The 24457-nt window shown below is 39.0% G+C and overlaps 1 protein-coding gene across 1 annotated transcript in view; it reads left to right on the top strand.

The window, feature by feature from the left end:
* The window catches only part of CHP1 (calcineurin like EF-hand protein 1), a 35844-nt gene extending 11806 nt beyond the window's left edge, over positions 1-24038 (top strand). The window contains exons 3-7 of the mRNA XM_040226889.1: positions 4821-4901; positions 8644-8771; positions 17752-17813; positions 21816-21938; positions 22081-24038. Of these exons, the coding sequence (XP_040082823.1) occupies positions 4821-4901; positions 8644-8771; positions 17752-17813; positions 21816-21938; positions 22081-22134 (448 nt within the window). The 3' untranslated portion in view covers positions 22135-24038. The remainder of the gene's footprint in view (positions 1-4820; positions 4902-8643; positions 8772-17751; positions 17814-21815; positions 21939-22080) is intronic.
* The last annotated feature ends 419 nt before the right edge of the window (positions 24039-24457 follow it).

Below are 24457 nucleotides of genomic sequence, written 5' to 3'. Positions count from 1 at the left end.
GTGCCCTGAAATGGTCCTTTTTAGGTCAGGTCAAGGTGAGAGCCTGGTCATTATCTGAATACAAAAAAGGCTTCTTTTGTTTAAATATCCTTGAAAAAATGAAAGTGACCTTTGAAAAGGCAACTGGATCTGTAAGATGCCCTGAAATGGTCCTTTGTAGGACGGGTCAAGGTGAGAGCCTGGCCATTATCTGAATACAAAGAAGATATCTTTTGTTTAAATATCCTTGGTACTGATCTAATCTATGGGGTTAGATGTCAGGATAATGACTATCCTTTGGGTTGGGGATCAGATAGACACAAAGGGAGCATGAAGGAAGGAAGGAAGGACAATATCTGGGTCCTGATAGTGACTGATTCCTTGATTTGGGTGCTGGTTATAATCTGAACTGGTGAAACGTCATCATACTGAATGCTTGTGATTTGTACTCTTCCCTGTATGTATGTTATACCTCATTAAAAGTTTACTTTAAAAATATCCTGTGCATTGAGCAAGTTTAACATTGGATCTTTGTCAGATACTTTCTCTGATATAATACCATGATGAAAAATATTCCTGGGTATTAAGTCATGCAGGTTAAATTGACTCTAGGGAGCAGTACAGACCAATTAAACCCTGCAAGGAAGTTATTACTGAAACTACTAGTTGGCTGTGTTGTTATATATCACTTTTAAAAAGATTACCTATAATTTTTAAGAGATTGTGTCCTAAGTGGTAGCCATTTATCTGCTTAAAAACTGAGTGCCTTTGAGATTCATTTTCTTGTTTGACTTTATCCAGAGGATTGATGATTTCAGTATCCTGGATAAGCTCTTGCTTTGTACAGAGTGCTCTCAGTCATTCCATAATGGAGTTTCACATATAAGAACCATGATGCCAATCCAATTCTCATTTTTTTATTATAGTAGGTAATCTTTTTTTTTTTACTGTCTTGAAAGCTTCAAATATATCTTCCTGATGTTCTGAAATTTCACAAAATTGTATCTTTTTGTGGGTTATTTTTCATTATTCATTCCTCGGTATCAGGTGAACTTTCTCAATCTAAAAATATGTCCTTTGGCTGGAAAGTTTTCTTCTGTTATTTGTTTATTTCCTCCCTCTCTTCTTTCTTACTGATTTTTATGCCTTTTCTATTGGTTGGCTATTGGACCATCATGACTCAGTTTTCCCATATTTTCTGACTGATTTTTTTCCTGTGCTTTCTGGAAGATATCCTCAAATTTATTTTATAGACCTTCTGATGAACTTGTCTATAATCACATTTTTAATTGCCAAGAAACTTTCTTGTTCTCTGACCTCTGCTCTATCATAGTAGCTTATATTTGTTTTATAGATACCAAAACTTATCAAATGTCTATTGGGTTACTTATTAGAATATTTCAAACTCTCTTTTGTTCCCTGAATTATCATTACATCTATTCATCTTGGGGCTTCCCAGGTACTCAGTGGTAAAGAATCTGCCTGCCAATGCAGGAAACACATGTTCAATCCTGGGATGGGGAGGATCCCCTGGAGGAGGAAATGGCACCCCACTCCAGTATTCTTGCCTAGGAAATCTCATAGACAGAGGAGCCTGGCAGGCTACAGTCCAGGGAGTTGCAAAGAGTCAAACACAACTGAGCATACATGCACGCTTTTCATCTTGATCTTACTTTTTTATGTTACTAATTTTTCCAAAATTCTGGTGAGCCTTAATTGTCCATTCCTATTTATGAAAAAGCCTGGATGGGGTAATGTAGAAAATGGGCATAGGTTTATTTGTGGTTGGTTTCTCACAGGGCTTTCCCTGGATGGAAGGACTGATGACAAGCCTTCTATACTCTGAGCAGGACCAGTAAGTTGGTAGACCTTACTTTAGGGCACGTGGTTAGGGAGCAAGGGGACAGATTTGCAGTTCTCTTCCCCCAATGAAAGGACTGTGTTCCAGGGAGCCAGCCTCCCATACTTGGCCAAAACCCTGCCCAGGTGGCTCTTCCAGTTTCTTTCCATAGCAGCTCCCCATTTTTATCCTGGGGACAAATAGTTTTATGTTCCTGGGATGGGTGCTGGCAGCAGTGGGCAGCTGGCCCATTCTTTAAAAGTTCTGGTAATTAATTTCCCTGAATGCTGTTAAGACTTCTCTCGCCTGGCAATTCTGAGTGTGGTGCCTTGCTGAGGCTTCAGGGCAGAATGGCTATCATCAACTCTTCTACTCTGACTTATCACTTCTTTTGTGTCTGTTTTCTAACTTCCAGAATTGGTCAGAGTTCCTTGTCTACTAACATACTCCTCCAACTCTGGTTGTTTATGTCATGGCTGTATTCCAATGTGTAAATTTTTACTGACATTTCAGAAGGGTTTAGAGAATGAGAGGAAGTAAACGTGTGTGTGATCACTTTCTCAACCAAAAGTCAGATGCAGCTTTGCAAATAAGTGACTGGCCCTAGAATACCCAAATAAGTAGCAAAGACTGGGTTTAGAACTTTGGCACTTTATATGAAAAATTCTACTATAAAACAGAAAACCAAGGTCATTTTATCAAGATCAGTCAACAATAAGAAACTGTATATTGTTTAATAGTTTATAAACTGTTTCTTAATACTCTTTCATTTTTGTATTGATATTTTCAACTGTATTCCCCTTGATCTTAGAGACCTCATTGTATATACAATCTAAATTCTAAGAGTAGAGTTAAAAAATGTCAAAAGACAGGGTTTAGAACCTTACTGATGTTGGAAATCCATGACTGGATTCCTCATGGAGACTGAGAGAGTTAGGCTAGATTGTGAACTCACCACTTGACACTAGACCTGGTATTTTAACCTATGTCTTTTTGCAGCTAAAATTACTTAAGCTTGTTAGACATTAAACTGAGGTATGTGGCCTTGCAATTCACATTAGCCTTAATCTTCTTTTAAAAGGAAGTAGTTATTGTTTCTTAACCACTGTCAAACAAGAGGAGCTTACATTGTGTTGACAATGTGGACTTTGTATTACAGAACATATTATGTAATAAGAGCTTAGTACATGTTTGTTGAATTATATAATCACAACCTCCATAATTTTCTTCAATAATTTTAAGCAACCCAGTTATCTTATGAATGTCTTCTTCTAGTTCATTTATTGATATAAAAATTATTACTCTAAATGATGGAAGATTAGAATCCAGAGTTATTATACCAGAGCTTTGCGCTTAGTCCCCTAGGTCATTTCTTCCTTTGTCGCCACCAGATGTAGTGTTGTTTAATTACTTAATTAAGCATCCTGTAAATGTTAAACCACAAGAGGATCAGAGAGAGAGAGTTGAAGGCACCTGGGTAAAATATGAACATTTTGTTAGCATCTTATACAGAGAAGGTAGAGGAATGTTTTATCTCTTCTGTTAGTAAATGTCTTGAAAGCAGGAATCATCTTTTTGAGTTTATATCCTTTTTACCCCCTTCTTATCTGGAAATAATTGCAAACCTACAGAAAAGTTAAAAAAATAATGCAAAGTACTTCATATACCCAGTACCCAGATTTACCACTTGTTAACACTTTGCCACATGCTTTAGTGTGTATTCCCTATAATTAGGAGATTCTCATAGCAAAATCAAGAAGTTTAGCATTTTCTATGCATTATATAAAATTCTGTATTCTATATGGCCCATATTCCACATTTATCTATTGACTCAGTAATGTCCTTCACACAGTTTTTTTTTTTTTTTCCTAGTCTAGGATCATGCATTGAGTTCTGTTGTATGTCTCTTTAGTCAGTTCTCTTTGATCTCAAACCAGCCTCTGCCTTTCTCTGTCCTTCATGACATTGATATTTTATAGATATATTGTCTCTGTTGTAGATAGCTTTATATTTCTGGCACAGGATATCAACCCAGGAATTGTTTTTTTTTTTTTTTTAAGAAAATAGTTACTAAACATTTTTGGGGAGAGCCCCTTTCTTTCAAAAAGTTTATTTAATATGGGAAAGAAGTGTAGGTTTTTTAGGAAAAAGAGCATATGTTTTGACTTACAGTTGTTATTTAGTCACAGACTTAGTTTTAAATTACAGTTCTTCCACTTTTTACCTTTGTAAGCTGGACAGGTTACTTTATGTCACTGACTCACAACTTCCTCAGCTCTGAAAGGGTACAGATAAAGTGTTGACATGAAAAAATGAGATAAAGTATATTAACAGAGTAGCACATGATGTGTATAGGGTGAATGGAAATTAACAATATTCACTTCAACAGACTTTAAGTTGTGAGAGGATGACTGCTCTTGCCGTGTTCAAGGGTTAAATACTTCTCTAGCTGTAGACTGTAGAAGGCACTGGAGAAAAGTCCAATCAGCGCAAGGAAGCATGGAATCAGTTATCGCATTTTGTTCTCTCCTGAGATGTAAATATCATCTAAGAATTCCTTGCATTTCTTAAGTGCTGTATATCTTCTTACCAAGGGTATGGAGGCCACTCTGAATTTTTCCTCCCATGTTCAAGCTCTTTGGTGTTTGCTACTTTGCAGTTGCTATTCCTTCTACAAACTTAATAACTAAGTGCAAAATGGTCATGTTCAAAGAATCATTTACAAGGACAGCTTAGTATTTGCTTGTTGGTTGATTTACTGACATAACCTGTGTGCTGGATTCATTGGAATGTGACAGTCAAATCTGGCTTCTTCCACTCCTGAGCTGGTGCAAGAAACACTTGGCAGCTATTAAAGTGCTATTCTTTGCAGTTATTTGGTATAATTTGCCACAGAAGTAAATTCCAGGAGGTAATATTCTTGCTCGGTTGTACTCTTGCATGACCGAAGGAGTTCATGCAAGGGCCAATGGTCTCTAACCCAAGGTGATTCTCTTGGCAGCCGGGAAGACTTTCAGCGGATTCCAGAACTTGCCATCAACCCACTGGGGGACCGGATCATCAACGCCTTCTTTCCAGAGGGGTGAGTCCTTGCAGGTGTTGGACTTCCTTTTGGAGGCTAATCTGGAGTATTGATATTAGTTGGGTCATCTCAGACCATGATCTTCCTCCTACTGGACATTCCTAACCCAATCATGTCTATAATATCTGTACCTTCTCCCTGTTTTAAACTTCAAATAGGTATGTTAGCTCATTTTCACAGTTCTGTCTTTAATCTCTGTTTATCTTTGATGTAAAACTAAACATTTTAAAAACTATGAGATAATTTCAAATTTATAGAAAAGTTGCAAAATTTGCAAATAGTATGATGAACACTTGCATGTCTCTTACCCAGATGCATCTGTTGTTGTATTGTTAATATTTTGCCTCATTTGTGAGTGCTCTCTGTCTCAGTCCTAGCTAATAAAAACATCATTCAAGCCACATACATAGTTACTACAAATTTTCTAGTAGTCACATTTTAAAAAGTAAAAATAAACAAGTTAAATTAATTTTGGATAAACAAGCTGAATTAACTTTGGCAATATATATTTTATTTAACCCTGATATATCTAAAATGTGTAAATCAGTATTTTAAAATTATTGTAGTATATATTCTTTTTCATAAGTCTGGCATCTATTGTATAATTTATACTTAACCATACCTATCAAGTGCTATAAGAATATTAATATAAAATATGTTTCTTCCAGCTTTATTGAAATGTGACTGACATGTAACATTGTATAAGTTTAAGGTGTACAACTTAGTGATTTTATATATGTATATATTGAAAAATAATCATAATAATATTAATAAACACATTCATCATCACATATAGTTACTTTTTTCTTGTGATAAGAACTTTTAAGATCTCTCAGCAGCTTTCAAAGATACAATTCAGTGTTGTTATCTGTAATCACCAGGGTATATATTTCACCCCCAGAATATATTTATCTTAGAATTTGATACCTTTTGACCACCTTCATCCACTTCCCCTATAGTCTACTTCATTCTAACATATTATTGATATTCCAGTTTTCTCAGTTTATCCAACAATCTCCTTCCTCCACTATAGGATCCAGTCTGGCTCAGTTGTTGTCATATATTCTTAGCCTCCTTTAATCCAGAACATTACTTTTCTTTTCTGACACTGGCTAAGAATAAGTTCCCCTACCACACACACACTTTCTCAAACAGAACTAGGCATTTGATATGCTTCACTAAAACGAATATACTGCCTTCAAAGTACTGAGTCAATATTTACTGAATCGATTAGGTACCTTTTGCTGAATAAAGCTTATCATATAATCTTGTTTTAAGTAACAATCTCTTTAACAGTCTCTTCCTGGTTCCTTGTGACTTGTTTATATGACCCAGAGGACTTTTAAAATGTTACATGGTTGCCAGTTCTTAATGAGATAAAGTGTCAGTGAAAACACTCAGGTAAAATAAGTGGAGATGGAATTGTAGAACTCTGAATTGAAAACAAAGGAATTTGCAAGTTGAGAAGTTGGTCCCTCAGTGAGCTTGAGTGACAGAAAGAGTAGCAGCCAGTTCCTGTGAAGACAGCACTCAATGAGACTGAGGTTCACGCTGACCATGAGTGATCATCTATTCTTCCTCATTTTCTGATTTTTTGTCTCCCTGAAATGCCCTGTTTGTTTCAGTTATGGTTTTAGTGCTAAATTCTTGTCTTTTTTAAACTTCTTTTCTTTAGCCCTTGCAGAGAATTGAACTGTGTCCAGGGATGACTTTTGCTGCTGTGTTTTGTTTCTAAACCTTTTGCAGTGCAAAGTAAACCCTGCAGAGTCATTTGCCAACCTTTTTTTTTTTTTTTTTCAGTGTTCCCTAGTCACATTGATCATTTGAAAAAGCAGCTGTGGAAAGCTGTTTTAGAAAGGCCAGACCACCTTCGTTGTGACTGTAGTGGTGCCTGTCATCTTATTAATTGATCTCTTGTTAAAGACACAATGAGTGCTGATGTACTCGAGATATGTATGAGGAGGCTGAGGATAACACTGAGCTACACTGCTAGGCAAGCCCCCGTCTGCTTCTTGCTCTGTCACAAATAGATATTTGACTTCTAGGTCATAATGCAGGTTCAATTTGGTTTTGTTGATTTTATTTATTTCTTTATTTTTCACTGCACTGAGTTTTTGTTGTTGTACTTGGTCTTTCTCTAGTTGTGGCAAATGGGGGCTAGTCTTTAGTTGTGGCGCATGGGCTTCTCATTGTGGTGATTTCTTTTGTTGTGGAGCATGGGCTCTAGGGCTTAAGAACCTCAGTAGTTGCAGCATGTGGGCTCAGTAATTTCAGAGCATGGGCTCTAAAGTGTGAGCCAAGTTGCCATGCGGCACGTGGCATCCTCCTGGGACTGAACCTGTGTCCCCTGCATTGGCAGGTGGTTTCTTAAGCACTGGATCAGCAGGGAAGTCTCTCAGTTTCTTTTTTTATAGAATGAGGTTTGAAAGTAGGATATTGGTATTTAGTTTCCTTTTACTCAGAGACACTATGTCAGTGATATATGTTTACCTATTTGTTCTGGCATATGACTCTGGTCTTATTACACATTCCATGATTCCTCAACTCTTACTCACATTTTTTAGAGGTAATAAAAGGTCATTCTTTTGAGTACAGAGGGTTCGTGACCTAGCATTTGAACTCTACCTTTAGAAGGTCTCTGATCTGTATGTCTGCTCCCGCTTGAGACCTGATATACCACATCTATTCAATGGGGACAAACAAAGACTAGGGTTTATTTTTAGGTAGCCGCAGGAACCAGACAACCTGTTCTCTCCATGACTGCCTTAGATAAATAACTATTCACATGGGACATTCTTTTTCAATATTAAAAAGCATCTTTATTCATTCAGGTTTTCTAATTATTTCTTATAAGGTTACTGATTAACTGTGGCACAATAAAAAGATTTTCTCTAATCTTCAGTACTGAAGAAGCTTTATACATAAAGAGGTCTTTCAAAGCATTATGAGGAAAATATCTATCCAACTATGAGGGAATAATAAAATCATAATACAGCCACACAATTATACAGATGGTTAAAATGTTTTGAAGTGTTTATATTGGTTAGAGACATGCCTAAAAGTTTTTAAAAAGCAAGCTACAAAATTACATATGCAGTATGTTCACAATTCTCCAAAAAGCATAGAAAAATTACTGGAAGATATATTAACAATGATTCTAACTAATTGGTAGAACTAGAAGTGGTATTTTTCTACTTTTTATCAAAATTTAAAAATGTATTTATTGATTCTGTGACTAAATAAACTTTATGTCAGAAGCAGTTGTTGCATAATATGCCTTAACTTTAAAATATCACTAGGTATATATGACTGCAGGGGAGATATGCAAGGTGGATAGGGAGACATTCAGATGAAATGGCTAACTTGCTGTTCACTTCAGAGCCTGAAGCAGTGAGTTCAAGTGTTGGCTTGTCTGATACCACAGCCCAGCTGCTACTTATAGTCCTCTTTGGGAAAAGAAATTTAAGTAAATTTAATAGGTAACTGACTCTGGTAAGTCCTGTTACCTTTCTAACTCTGGTAAATCATTTATAAAGTAAGAATAATAATACCTACCTCAAAGGATTGTAGCAAGACTTAGCTGAAAATATTTTATGAATATTTTATGAAAGTACCATGCTTATGGAAAGAGACTTCATTAAATGGACCTTCAGGCCACTCTAGCTATAACTGTTAATATATTAAATTAATAAGAAATAATCACCTTGATTGACATGTTCTTTTTGTTATCTTTCTTGTTCAGAGAGGACCAGGTGAACTTCCGAGGATTCATGAGAACCTTGGCTCATTTCCGACCCATTGAGGATAATGAAAAGAGCAAAGATGTGAATGGACCAGAACCACTCAACAGCCGAAGCAACAAACTGCACTGTAAGGAGATAGTCTTCTGGCTTAAAATATTTGCTTTTCATTTCTTACAAATCATTTATTTATTCGTTCATTTACTAAACAATCATTTATTTGAACACAGTGGTTAAGAGCTCAGACCCTGGAGCTAAACTGGCTGGATTTGAATCCTAGCACTGCCACTTTTTGGCCCTGTGACTTTGGGCAGGTTACTTCAGATCTTTGGGCTGCAGTTTCCTTTTCTGTAGAATGGGATATTAAGAGGTTTCAAGTGCTAGAGTAACAGCAGTAAAAAAGATCCAGCCCACCTTAAAATTTGACAGATGCTGGGATGTTACTTAAGAGGGGTGAACAGCCAGGTTAGTGAAAGATTTCATTTTTCTCCCCATGCCTCTCGCCTCCTTTCTTTGGGTACTTAGATTTCCCTCTGTCCTTTATTGGTTTGTGTTGGATATTGCCTAATCCCTTATAATACTTCTCCAAGAAATTGAAATTGATTTCTCTTTTCATTTAACACAGGTTGAAGTTGAAATTATATTGAATTGATTTTAACCAAGCTTCTGTTACTGGGGTGCCCACCAAATTTTTTACTAGATGACTTAAAGAAAAATTAAAAGGCTTTATAACATTGAAACAAATATGGATAAACTATAGGATATAATGCTAAATTTAAATACATTTGAAAGATGGTACATGAAACTTAAAGCTTTAATTTGTAGCCCTTGGCCCATATCCCCAGATCTGCCTTGCCATAGGAGTATGAGTTCACTCCTCCTCTATTTCAGGTAGAGTTTGAGAAGTACTGAAATAAATATTGTTGTATAAGACAAGAAAGATTTTTGAACCCAAATAATAAAACACTGCTCTTCTTCACTACAAAATCATATACCTTAGTGAACAGCAAAAGACTTGAATACAAACAAAATTGAATATAGAAGGAAACAGAATTCTGATGAATTGTTCTCAAGTTTATTGTATACACTGTGTTTATTAGTGAATTTCTCTTTCTTCTTTCAAGACTAGGTACTGTTTGAAACAAAGCCTTGTGTCTTAATGTTTTATGGGGTTTAGTGTATATTTAGTACAAGTTTGCCTGATGCTGGCATTAGTATAGGAGATTATTTTCTTATTCATTGTTGTCAGACCAGGAGTTGATCAATAATTGAAAAAGTTGGCTTTAGCATGGAATCAGAAAAGGATACATGGCTTAACATTTTAATTTACCTTAAAATATTTAAAAACAGATTCATTGGCCAACCTTTGAATGTAGGACCAAGAGTTGTTTTGGTTTGTTTTTTTAGAATTATTTCTTTCCTTTTATTTATTTAGTTTTTAATTGGAGGATAATTGGTTTACAATGTTTTATTGGTTTCTGCCATACAACAACGCAAATCAGTCTTAAGTACATATTGTTTTGTTTTAATAAAGTTCTGTTGATGGGAGTCGTGGGACATCTTTTGAACAGAACCTATCTATAATGTATGGTCTAAGGTTTCTGATTGCAGTTTCTTTTTAGTGGAAAGAGGACTTAAAGGTACTCGGAAAGCATTCTGAGAACAGAATTTTCCAGGTGTTTACATTTCTTCCTTCATCTTTTACACTTGTCCTGCCACACTTTCACAACAGTTTGGTTTTGGTTTTTTTTTCCTCTCTTCAGTGACTTGATTTTGAGTCTTTCAAAAGCTGTTAAACTAATTTTCATTTAAAAAATAACTCTCTTTTCACATATTTCATTTCCTATTAAGTTATACAGTGTTATGAAAAGTATAGATAGCACAATTCTAAGATAGTTGACACACCTGACTCTTGGTAAGAATCCAATTCAGCAGGTGGAGTAGACACTCCAGAGTCACCCATTGGCTGCAAGAATGCTGTGTGCTGTCAGCTGGAACGATTACAGAGGGGAGGGGAGTGTCTGTGGATCAGTGAGTTGGTTAAGGAGAAAACAGTTAAGAGACATTCTGTGCTTTACAAAACTATGCTTACTTTTCTAATCCAGGATTAGAGGAGCTCTAAAGGTTATCAGATGTAATACCGACCCACTACCTGAATTCCCATTACAGCGTGGGCTCTGCCTTTTTCAAGTCATGAATTCCCTTAGCAGTCTGGTGAATACTATCAATCTCATCTCAGAATGTTTGTGAAAGTATAAAGTGAAACACATATAATTATAAAGAAAACCAATTATATTGAAATACTATTAACAAAATGTTAAAACAACTTTGTGATGCAGTGATACTTCCTTATTCTATGCTAAATAACAGGATGTGATTTGGAGCCCTTTGGCTATAGAGCAGCTCTGTATCTTGATTGTGGTGATGGTTACATGAAACTACATAGGTGATAGAATTGCTTACTCCTTGGAAGAAAAGTTATGACCAACCTAGAGAGCATATTCAAAAGCAGAGACATTACTTTGCCAACAAAGGTCCGTCTAGTCAAGGCTATGGTTTTTCCAGTGGTCATGTATGGATGCGAGAGTTGGACTGTGAAGAAAGCTGAGCGCCGAAGAATTGATGCTTTTGAACTGTGGTGATGGAGAAGACTCTTGAGAGTCCCTTGGACTGCAAGGAGTTCCAACCAGTCCATTCTGAAGGAGATCAGCCCTGGGTGTTCTTTGGAAGGAATGATGCTAAAGCTGAAACTCCAGTACTTTGGCCACCTCATGCGAAGAGTTGAGTCGTTGGAAAAGACTGATGCTGGGAGGGATTGGGGGCAGGAGGAGAAGGGGACGACAGAGGATGAGATGGCTGGGTGGCATCACCGACTCGATGGACATGAGTCTGAGTGAACTCCAGGAGATGGTGATGGACAGGGAGGCCTGGTGTGCTGAGATTCATGGGGTCACAAAGAGTCGGACACGACTGAGCGACTGAACTGAACTGAACACACGCATGCACATGTACACATGTGAAGCCTGGATAAACTCTGTGGGTTGTACCACTGTTGGTTTCCTGGTTTTGATGGTATGTTATAGTTATGCAGGATGTTACCTGCAGAGAGCCTAGGGTGAAGGGTATATCTAGAGGCTCAGAGAGATATTTGTGCATCCACATTTGTGGTGGCGTTATTCATAAGACCTAAAATGAGAAAGCAACCCGTATTCATCAGTGAATGAATGGATAAGCAAATTCATTAATTCACATTGACCCTAAAGAATATATTCCAAGTAGCATAAGTGGATATGGTAGTTACTTAGTGTATCAGCTAGGATACCTTCAGCTGAGTCAGCTGACTTCAACAGTAAGGAGCTGTATTATCGCACTTTACAAGTGAAGTAGGGCATGTGTCAGGGTTGATTGTGTTGTCAAGGACCCAAGTTTTTCCTGCCGCTCTGCTCTGCCATCCTCAGGGTCTGCTCCCTCCAAAGCTGTTGCTCCTCATGGTCACATGATGGCTCCAGTGGCATTTGGCTGTGTGCATCCCTGTTCATATCTGACAGTGGGGAGACGGGGACAAACAGGATGCCCCCTAAGCCATGGATGAGCTTCTGTTAGGAAGGGAGAAGTCCAGGGTGCCACAGAAATGGCAGAGTTTAGGGTGAGATAGAATAACAAGTGCAAGTTATGCATAGTTCTTACCATTACTTTAGTCTTGGCTTTCAGATCAACTTTTACAGAAAGCTGAACATGAATTAGAATGCGGTTTAGGATCACATTCATGTGAGGAGACCAGTAAGACCAAAGCTGCAGGAGGAGTCCGTGATGTCTGCTTCTCTGTCTATAGATTGGTTTTTCTGAATTTGCCACAGAGCTGTGGAAGCAGCAAGAAGGTGCTTCTTCTTGTCGACCAAAGAGAACAGCTGAACGTCATATACCTAGCAACACATCTGCTGCTAAGGCAAATTTGTTTACTGTCCATCTTCCTCAGAGGATAGTCTCTTCAGGAACTCTGAGCACATGCTTTGTCCTATCTGTTTTTCATGCCACAGTGAAAGAATGTCAAGGGCAATTAACAAGGCTGAGCTGTACCTATGTAGGCACAGGCCCAAGCACACAGAGTACTGCTATTCTGTCTGTCTCCAGGAATGGTTCCTTATTGTTCTCTTCAGGTCAGTGAGGTTATAATGTCTTACATGGAAGGTACAACCCATCTTAGAATGTTCCAGAGCATGGTAGGCAAGGGAGGGGTCGATAAGCTTCCATTTTGGTATTCTGTTTGTCCTCTGAAGTAATTTGCTTTTTATAACACATAATGAGTAATGTGGGAAATGAGTCTGCATGAAGACATTTTATTTCGATGATGAAGAGTATTGGTGAAGTGGAGTTTGGGAGAGTAGCCAAGAAGAAACTGAGCAGCATTATTCACAGTGGCTAAAAGGTCAGAGCAGCCCAGGTGTCCATCAGCAAATGAATGGACACAAAATGTGGTATGTGCATTCAATGAAATATTATTTGGCCTTAAAAAAGGAAATTCCGTCACATGCTACAACATGGATAAATTTACTTAATACTAAATAACAATAAGGCCAACACAAAACGATGAATATTATTTGATTTCTCCTCTGTGAGGTTCCTAGAGCAGTCAAATTCATAGAAAGTTGCCAGGGCCTAGAGGCAGCGGGAAATGGGGAGTTATTGTTTAATGGGTCAGAATTTGAATTGGGGAAGATGAAAAAGTTCTGGAGGTAGATGGTGGTGATGTTTACACAACAGTGTGAAAAGTACTCAGTTGTATACTTTAAAAGGGTCAAGTTTATTTTACTACATTTTTTTAAAAAGAAGTAACAGTGATTAAAAGGTAAAAGTCTGACTGAGTGCTTTCATTTTCTTTCATTAAAACCAAATTGAATGCCAGACACTATTTTAGGCCCAGGATACAATGATGCATAAATCAGAAAAGGTCTTTACTTTCATAGAGCTTATGATCCAATAAGGGAGACAGACTATTTGGAAAAAGACAAATGAATAAAAAGAATTTGTGATCATGGCAACTTCTGTGAAGAAAATGAATATGGTGAGAAGAGAAATGGATGGGGGTGTCACTGCTTTAAAATGAGGGGTTGGGGAAACCTTTGTGAAGAGTTGAAGCTTTAGCTAAGAATGAGCCAGCCATGCCAAGAATAGGAAAAGTATGGTCTAGGCAGAGGGGACAACTGGTGTAAAGGTCCTTGGGTGGAAATGAGTGCTTGATGTTCATAGAACAAAGAAGCATGATCAAGAAAAGAGTGAGAGGACAGCAGAGGAGAGAAGAGGAAAGCTGAGAGGTGACGCGGGTATGTGACACTGATTAAGCTCTTCCTGTGTGCCAGACACTGTTTAAGATGCCTTTCATGTGCTAACGCATTCAGTCCTCAACCCTCTGAGGTGGATTCTGTTACTCTCACCTTGCACCTCTTGGACAGCTGGGGAACAGAAAGGTTAAGTGACTTGCTTGCTTAGACATAGTAAGTAGGCTGTCAGAGGGGGACTCAGCAGAGCCAGAGTTTTAACCATTGTGCTGTATTGCTCTGATGTCAACATCAGGAGCTCAGAGGAGGGAGCCAAGCTGGAGATGCCCATTTGGGAGCCATCAGCGTTAGATGGCATGTGAAGCCCTGAGGCTAGAGGTGAGAGACTACACTTCTGGAGACAGGAGAGTCCCAAGTCACAGACCAAGAATGGGGGAAAGGGACAGGAAGAGAGGAAAGAGAAAAGCTAACCAAATGTCTCAGTCATTTGGCGTTTGACCATTAGTTATCTCAGGGAAAATGCTGGTTCTGCTGGTTCTACTGGTTCAGGACCAGAGCTGATTGACGGGAATCCAAATCAGTTAAGAAATTACTGTTAACTGCAGTTTTTTCTAGAAGATTGTATCATGTGATCTCTCTAGTTACCCCTCTGCTGCTGCCAAGTCTGTTCAAGCTGCTTTCACAGAATACCATAGACTAGGTGACCTAAGCAGACATTTGTCCCAGTTCTGGAGACTGGACTCAGATTAGGTTGCCAACATGGTCTGGTTCATGGTGGGGGCCCCTCTTCTGGTTCCGTCTTCTTGCTGTCTTCTCACATGGGGAGGGAGGTGGAGACAGAAAGAGAGAGGGATAAAGAGATCTCCTGTCTCCTGTTTTTATAAGGGCATTAATCTCATCATGAGGGCCCCACCCTCATGAGCCAATCTAACCCTAAAACATTGGGGTTAATGGTCCAACACAAGAATTGGAAACATTCAGTCCATGGCAACTAGGTTTCAAATATTAGCTTTTCAGGTTTCTCTAAATACTTGGTCAGAAAGAAATGTGTTTATTCCAGTACCCAATTAAGAAATTCAGAAGCATATTTATGGGTTATATAGCAAACAGATTTCTATCCCTGCTGCTGCTGTTGCTAAGTCGCTTCAGTCATGTCCGACTCTGTGTGACCCCATAGACAGCCTCCTACCAGGCTTCTCTGTCCCTGGGATTTTCCAGGCAAGAACACTGGAGTGGGTTGCCGTTTCCTTCTCCAATGCATGAAAGTGAAAAGTGAAAGTGAAGTTGCTCAGTCATGTCCGACTCCCAGTGACCCCATGGACTGCAGCCCACCAGGCTCCTCCGTCCATGGGATTTTCCAGGCAAGAGTACTGGAGTGGGATACCATTGCCTTCTCCGTTTCTATCCCTAAATCACCCTAAACATTCCTTAGTAAATAACACATTTTGTGGTATTTTAGAATGATAACAGCATTTGCAGAAGAGGGTGTGTGTATGTGTTTAAAGAGGGTGTCTATATTGAACTATAGTTGATTTACAATGTTGTGTTAGTTTCAGGTGTATAGCAAAGTGATACAGTTATGCATGTACATTACATTTGTTCTTTTTCAAGTTGGCAATACTGTATTAAACACACATTCATTGTGGAACACTTGTGATCCTGTCCCTTCCCTGGGAGTCAAAAACTTCCTAATCATATAAATCTCAAATTTGGTAAACATAGTTACTCAACTAACCAAATTAAAGAAAACTGACAAACATCAGGAAAAGTCTCCTGTTTATTCCCCCTTTGAGAATTTTAATATGTACCTTACAAAAAGTAAATTGGATTTGTCTAAAATTTTTACTTGGACTTTTAGTGGACTCACCACCCTCCTCCCTCTTTTTTTTTTTTCCTTTTGGTGGAGGCAAGGGGTGATGTTTAAACTTGTAGATATTCATCCATGTTTTCGTGCCTTTGCTCTCAGTGTTAGCTCTTCCTGGAATCCATCCTTTATCAGATTTCTGTTTATCTTTCAATAACTTGTTCAAATGTTACTTGAACCGGAAAGACACATCTGCAGTGTGCTGTGTTCCCTGGCATTTCATATGTATGATAGCATTTAGAATGTAGTAAAGTGCATAGTGCGTGGTGTTCTCTACTGGGTTGTGAATTCCAAGGACCAGATCTAACTCTGTGGTTCTTGATAACTATAAAGCAACGGATATGGGCCTTTTAGTATTTTCAGTAACTTCAGTACCTTCAGTACCTTTTGGTTTTCAGTACTGAAAAGCAAAAATCTTAGCAGCATACTTGAAGTGATTCAAAGCCTCGAAAGTACAACATTCAGCTATGGTGTGGTAGTCACATTCTCAGTGTGACGTCTCACAGTGCCTATAAAATCATCCAGTGTTACCACACTGTTCACTTGGTGGCCCTTTAGGAACATGACGGTGTCTGAGTGATTTCTGCTCCTCTGAATCCTCTCTCTCAAATATCCTAGTTTCTAAAAGATCTATCTATTATGTTAAAGAGAAAGAAGCATGAAGAGGCCAGGACACCACCAAATGCTTGGTCTTTCTGTTGGAGACAAGTTCTTTACTTTCAGGACTCCCAAGTGGAAGAGGATTATGTCAAGTCTTACTTGAGGCAAAATGAAGACTATAGCCTGGGACACAGCATTTCAGATAGCTCTGAGAAACTGCTCCAAGGAGGCAGCGGGGAAAACCAGTATATACGTGATCTGGGTGAAGGGGCAGTACTTGCAGTCAGGCACGTATATTTTGCAGAAAGTTTCTGCTAGTCTTGTGAAGGTTAATGCTCATCATGAGGAGCAGACATAACCATGAAGGATTTCAGTGCTTTTCTAGATATGAGAAGATGCAAGAATTGGTCTCATAAAATTGGCTCCTGAAAATATATAACTATCTGAAGACCTGTCCTGCCAGTTTTTCCCAGAGCACAGAGTACCTCATTTCTGCTGTCCAGCCTGAACTCCTTTCACAGGGTGTTGAAAATCAGCGGCTGCAGAAACACATGATTTAATCTTGTAGAGGTGAATGGCAAGTGCCAATTTATAGTTGACAGTTATTTGAAATGTGGCACAGATTTGCCGAAGTGGTCCTTTTCCCACAGTAAGATGTCCTGTAGTCTGCTGTTTGGTGCCTGTGTGGCTCCTGCTGTGGACTCTCCCTGACGGTGATGCACGGAAGACTGACAGAATCTCTGATGGGATGTGGGTTTTTTGTATGTTGGGGGAGGGGGGGTTAACATTCTAAGTTAAGAAAAAGGACATTCGATTTATTAAGTTTTTTGATTTGTCCAATGAGAGGCTGTGTTTCATCCATGCTAAGATGCCATCATTTATGAGATGCATCCCAGTTCCTTAAAGTGTCTTAAAATCAGTTACAGTGTCTTTAAATCTCTACAAGTAAGGGCAGTTGCTCTTGGAAAAACTATTAATTTATTGTCAGTTTTCTGCCTGGTATCCTTTATATACTTGGTTCCTTGGGAAGGGACAAAACATTATTGCTGCTGCTGCTAAGTTGCTTCAGTCGTGTCCAACTCTGTGTGACCCCATAGACGGCAGGCAGCCCATCAGGCTTCTCCATCCCTGGGATTCTCCAGGCAAGAACACTGGAATGGGTTGCCATTTCCTTCTCTAATTCATGAAAGTGATAAGTGAGAAAGTGAAGTCGCTCAGTCGTGTCTGACTCTTAGTGACCCCATGGACTGCAGTCTACCAGGCTCCTCCGTCCGTGGGATTTTCCAGGCAAGAGAACTAGAGTGGGTTGCCATTGCCTTCTCTGCAAAACATTATTGAATTTCCACTAAATTCTTGTTTTTTCCTACCAGTTGCTTTTCGACTGTATGACTTGGATAAAGATGACAAGATCTCCCGTGATGAGCTGTTACAGGTATGTGGGAGAATTCCAATGTACACAGCTACCTTGTGTTTGGGCCCTGCTGACTTAGTGATATGGACAGGAATTGTTCTTTCCTTCAGTAAGTTTTTATTTAACACCTGCTATATGCAGCGTCCTGTCCTGCATATATAGGATAAAGCAGAACAGATGACCTGGGGAAACTTGAAATGGCTCATAGAGTTCTCACAGATGTCACCACTGTTTAAAAGGTAAGCGCCGAAGAATTGATGCTTTTGAACTGTGGTGTTGGAGAAGACTCTTGAGAGTCCCTTGGACTGCAAGGAGATTCAACCAGTACATCCTAAAAGAGATCAGTCCTGGGTGTTCATGGGAAGGACTGATGTTGAAGCTGAAACTCCAATACTTTGGCCACCTGATGTGAAGAGCTGACTCATTTGAAAAGACCCTGATGCTGGGAAAGATTGGGGGCGGGAGGAGAAGGGCATGACAGAGGATAAGAAAGACTTCGCCTTCTAGTGCAGGGGGTGCCGGCTTGATCTCTGGTCAGGGGGCTAAGATCCCACATGCTTCATGGCCAAAAAACCAAAACATAAAACAGAAGCTATATTGTAATAAATTCAATTAAAATTTTTAAAATGATCCACATCAAACAAAAAATCTTTTAGAAATTTTACAAATCTTTAGGATCCTAGGGGGCTAACACATTCAGGAATTTCCATGGGGAGATTTCTCTATTTCAAGATAAAACTAAAAAGTAAAGTGCTTTCTAGTCACCTTGAAGTGAGTCTGAACTCATTGCTTTGAGAAATCTTCTCAGTTGAAATTAAGGACCAACCCAGGGTATTCCTATTAATAATTTCTGTGTCATAGTAAAAACCAAAACAGTCTTCAGGTCAATGATTGTGTCCTTTGGTTTTGAATTGGGGACATCTTTTTTTGTAAGAAGATTTCACTTTATTTAAAATTGCTACATATGGGCTTCTGAGTTCTGGAGAGAAAAATAGAGGCAATCACTCTATAGTTGCAAGTTTTTATCCTCTGGTCCAGATCTAGCTGCCAGAAAGATACATTTTGGAATGGAAGGTTGATTGTTTCTTTTTTCCTGTTATTAAGATAAAAGAGCCTGTGGCAGGGTCTGAGGAGGAGATCATGAGGCCAGAGTACCAGTCAGTGACTCAAGTGTTCCTCAGGCCTGAAATGACTTTAGAACAAAGGTGCTTATGGATTATTGAGGTGTCAGAGGACTGATGTTACCCTAGCAAGAAGAGAATTTGAACATTTTACCAAAGTTTACAAAATTAACTTTTCTAAACTCTGCTATTTCTAAGACATTTGATAATATTAAGTTCTTAATTACTCAGTGGATATTAAAAAAAAATTGCTATTTGTCATAGGAAAGTCTGAGTATTCTTATTTTCCTAGTTTGATTTTTATAAAAAGTTCTGACAGAACTTTTAAGGGTGATGGCTATGTTTATTGTCTTGATTGGGGTGATGGCTTCACAAGTATGTGTACACATGTCAGAAGTTATCAGGTTGTACATTTTAAATGTGTACAGTTTACTGCATACCAGTTATACTTCAATGAAGATAGTTGCTATACTCATTTTATGAGAGTAGCATAACTTGGACATGAAAATATTGTAAAGACTATAATAAAAAAAGAAAATTACAGTGCAATCTCTTTTACTCACATGGATGTATAAATCCAAAACAAAATATTAACACATCAAATCCAGCAATATATAAAAGGAATACTATATTGTAGCCAAGGTGGCTTTATACCAGGAATTTGAGGTTGGTGTAAAAGTAGAAAACCTACCAGTAGTATTTCTCCATGTTAACAGATTAAAGAAGAAAAGTCAAATGTTCTTTTACATAGAATTTTTATAAAATTCATCATCCAGTCATGATTCTTTATGGTAGGAATATTGACTTTACATACTTTTTGTAATTTTTAAATTTTTATTGGAGTGTAGTTGATTTACAGTGTGATGCTAGTTTCTGCTGTACAGCAAAGTGAATCAGTTACATGCATATGTCCTCTCTTGTAGATTCTTTTCCCATATAGGTCATTACAGAGTTTTTAGTAGGGTTCCCTGAGCTATAGAGTAAGTTCTTATTAGTTATCTATTTTATATAGAGTAGTGTGTATATGTCAATCCCAATCTCCCAATTTTTTCCTCTCTTTCCCCCAACCCCAATTCATGATTTTTTTTAAAGTCTTAAAACAGAGAGAGATGGGAGCTTTCTTAAACTAATAAGAGATATATACAGAAAACCTCATCACTCATTTTAAAAACAGTAATAATAAAAGCTCCATTTGCTAATAAACTTCTGACTGGAGCTAAAAGTGACACTGCGGAGAGGTGGAAAGGGCACTGGCCAGGTGTGGAGGCCTGGGTAGACAGCTTGGGCCACTGGCTGCTGGGACCCGTGTCCAGGCACTTCTGGACCTGTCTCATTGACAGACTGGGCAAGTGATTTTTACTACACCCCCACTCCTATACCCACCCCACTGTACACATATAGCACATAATTCTAAAAATAAAACACTTCAGAGAATAATTGGACTGGGACCTGAAGAAACTGCTGTTTGAGGATGGATTTGTCTAGTTGGCCACACACAGTCACTGCGTGAATGCTTAGTTGCTAAGTCCTGTCCGACTCTTTGCCACCCCATGGACTGTAACCTTCCAGGCTTCTCTGTCCTTGGGATTTCTCAGGCATAAATACTGGAATGGGTTGCCATTTCCTCCTCCAGGGAATCTTCCTGACCTAGGGATTGAACTCACATCTCCTGCATTGGCAGGTGGCATGTTTACCACTGAGCCACCTGGGAATCCCAATCACAAGGAAGATAACAAATGGCTTGGCCAGTTAAAAGTTTTTGCTAACATTGCCTCTTTTTATTTATCCTTTAGTTTGTATATATTTCTCCCCAAATGTACAACTTCCAGTTTTCAAGAATTGATTTGGGGATCAGGGTGTATTGATACAAATCAGTATTTCAGTTCTTTTCTTTTTTTTTTTTTTTCAGAATATCCCATAACATACTTTTAAAAGTCAATTTCAAGAGATTGGGGAAGTGTATAAAGGAATAGGGCAAAGGGAGTCCCGTGAACAGCTGGCTGAGAAAGTCTTTCTTTCCTAGGGGAAAGCTCAGCTCTTACCTGTTGAAGACAGAGGTGGTAGACTAGGGCAATGCAAGGCATCATAAAAGCACCCTGTCCCCCATTTCATGTTGTTTTAAAAGTCATGTTATTAAGAGTTGTTTGTTTCATTTAAGGTAGCAATTTTCAATGTATATTCACACCCTAAAAATGTTAGCAGAATAAGTGGGGAGCTGGCGGGTTTTTTGGTACGTTTGGGAATAAATTTGGTGAAAGTGTTTTTTAATTCTCTTTATCACAGTTCTCACAGCCCTTTAACTATGCTTGTCATTTTTCTAAAAGAAGGGATTTAGTATTTAACCCTTCAAGGATCTTTATGTTCCTTGACCATACTTTAGGAATAGCTGAGCTAATGCACCGCCAAAGCGAACTGTATTCTGGTAAGATTCCAGAAAGTCTTACCAAACTGACTTAAACCTATAAGTGACTAGTTTGCCTCATGCAACAGGAAGCCTGGGAATATACTGTCCAGGTTCGTACAGTACCTAAATGATGTCCAGGAACCAGACTTCTTACTGTGGCATCCACAGTACATTTGACTTTCACCTAATGGTCCCAGGATGACTGTTGTTCGGCATCATGTCTGCATCCTGGGCAGGAAAAATGGAGAAGACCAAAATGCAAAGGACTCTCCCTGAAGTGAAGGTCTGCCTTCCTATTCAATAACTTTGCCAAAGAGTTCTGCTCATATTATTGTCTAAAATGGCCTAGATGAGAAGATATCCATTGAGGCTTTTTGGCTGTTATATTAGAGGACATCAAAGGAACAGAGGGTGCAGGTGGCTTTTTATTTTTCAAATTTTAGTAAGAGTCCTCGTGACCCCTAAGTCTCTCGTAATTCCTGGCTCTCGGTCCTGCAGGTGCTACGCATGATGGTTGGAGTGAATATCTCAGATGAGCAGCTGGGCAGCATTGCAGACAGGACCATCCAGGAGGCTGATCAGGATGGGGATAGCGCCATCTCTTTCACAGAATTTGTTAAGGTCAGTCACCTCTTCGCTTGAAGAACTTAAATCCTACTATGCAGGAGAGAGGGAGAAAAACATTAGAGAAGAGCTTGACACAGCATCTCCTGTTGTAACCTTCGTAACTGTAGCTGGGTTTTGTTTTTTTTTTTTTTAACAGGTTTTGGAGAAGGTGGACGTAGAACAGAAAATGAGCATCCGATTTCTTCACTAAAGGACTGAGACCAAACTATTCCTTGCTTTCTAGTATTTAAGAACTGGAACTTGAAACCCCTCCTATCCACCAGCCCCACCTCCACCCCATCATTCCCCTTCTCCCAAAGTACTACTGCTGTTGCATGACAACCCCAAATATGTTCTGTCAACGCAAACCTGCCTTTGGTGTATAAATAGGGCATTACAGAATGGTACACCCAGTCTAATTCTGTTCAGTGTTGTTCGCCAGATATCTCCATTTCTAAATGTCACCTTCCCTTGTTCTGCTGCTGAGTGCCATGCATCCATCCAGTCTGAGAAAGTGAGAGGGAATCAACCGAAGAACAGCCAGCAAAGTTCTTTGACTGGATGTGAACTGTAGCCAGGCTGCCTTTCCACCAGCTTGGCTTTGGCATGCTCCTTCATCCTTTTTTATATGTTCTTTGCTTCCACTTCTCTTGCTCAACCTACCACTCTCTTAGACTTTCAGTATCCCTGGTTTTTATTAAGCTTCCATCCTCCCTGTTCTACTTGGCATCCTCAGTTACGCCTGTTAAATATATTTCAGACTTGGCAGTATAGTTCAGTGGTCTGGCAGTTTTTAATCTACCTTTACTCTTAAATGGGTATCTGGGATGTTGCCTCCCCAGGAGCTCTTCAGTAACCAACACTTCTCTCAGAAGAATGTCTTGACCATCTCTTGGTCCCCTCTGCTCTGTCACCAAAGGGCTGTTGGTTAGAGATGCTCTTGAAAGATAAGAAAGATAAGAGGTGTAGAGCCAAGTCTTCTAGGTGGCTTGCCTAGGTCACTCTACCTCTGGCCTCTGACTCTCAACACACATACCTACATGGCTGCTCTTGTGAGTACAGTGTTGATTCTCTAGAAATTAGCCGTATGCCTGCAGCTTGCTTCGTCTGAGGATAATGTCACCACCAGAATGGCTGCTCTGACCGTTTGCTTGGTGTCTTTCTCATGGCTTTTCAAACAAGGAGGCTGGGCACCCTAAAATATTCCCATCTCTACAGCATGGTTTATGCCTTGGTGTGATGTGCCCTGGAATGCTTTTCACTTCACATTTCTAAGTAGAAAGATAAGTGCCTAACTTATCCCAGGCCATAAGATTTAAAAATTGTCCTCAGTGTCTTGAGGTTTTGCACAAAATTCTCTCTGAATTTTATACCTGGCACAAGTTAATGCCAGATGCCATAGTCAGGTCTTAATACAGGTCCAAAATATTGAATGTATCGTATCTTTAGCTGCCTGGTTACACTGACTTCCTAGCTCCTCTCGTACACTACTGCTAATCCCTTAGGAATGAGAGCTCTGGCATTGGTGACACAACCTGAAGTGGCATTACAAGCCTTTGCTTGAACCAGAGCAACTCCTCTGCCCCAAGGAAGCTTAGTATGGATGTCACTGAATCAGGCTGTGGTCATCCTAAGATCTGTCCTTATGCATCTCTTCATCCATATATCTGTCCTTGGCTGATTCTCTCTGACTCATTGCTTGCTTGCTTCTTTCCTTGCTTTGGAAGGCTATCCAAGATGTATACACACTACTTTATGAAGGGAATTGCTTAAAAAAAAAAAAACTGCAAAGGGTTTGGGAAGAGTGCTTAAGAAAGACTGGCCAGGCTGGATGACTCAAGTATAAATGAGAGAGGATTTCATAGAGAAGTATCAGTGTGACTTTGTGATCAAGTGATGTAATATAGGAATTGTATAAAAGGGAAGAACTGTCCAACACTGGTCTGTTCGTGAGGTACATATTTAAACTGACCTGCATATTTAAAGTTCCTAAGATGATGGCCTTTTCCTCCTCTTGGCTATGTAGCAAACTGTTTTAATCCACGGTTGTGCCTTATTGTTCCATTAAAATTGTACTCTTCAATCCATCAATAAATACTTGTGGTTAAAACAAAACAACATGGTTGATTTTTGTCCTCATGTTTTATAAGTATTTTTCATGACTCCGTCCCTTTCTTCAGGTTTGAAATCATGTGTCTTCTTTACTTGGCTTTATGTCTGTGCTATCAAATGCATTTATTTGAACATAATTGAGCATGATGTGAGATTCTGTCAGCATTTATATCTGCTGCTGCCTGGACATATAAGGCAGAGGTGTTTGTCTAGTGGCCAGCACTGAATGCATCTGAGCGTGACTGACAGCCTTGGCCACTTCCCACTCTTTCCAGGTTGGATTCCATTTCTGTTCTTGAACCCCTGACTTCTTAAATGTAGAAGAGGTCTAAAATGGGGTATCTGTCTATTGCTTGTTATTAATTTGTCCACAGTCTCAGTGACATAGTGTGCCCAGCTATTCAGTTGAGTTCAGTAGCTCA

This window comes from Oryx dammah, unplaced genomic scaffold (genome assembly GCF_014754425.2).
Source record: "Oryx dammah isolate SB20612 unplaced genomic scaffold, SCBI_Odam_1.1 HiC_scaffold_26, whole genome shotgun sequence".
Taxonomy (NCBI): Eukaryota; Metazoa; Chordata; class Mammalia; order Artiodactyla; family Bovidae; genus Oryx; species Oryx dammah.
This window is presented reverse-complemented; position numbering and strand designations above follow the sequence as displayed.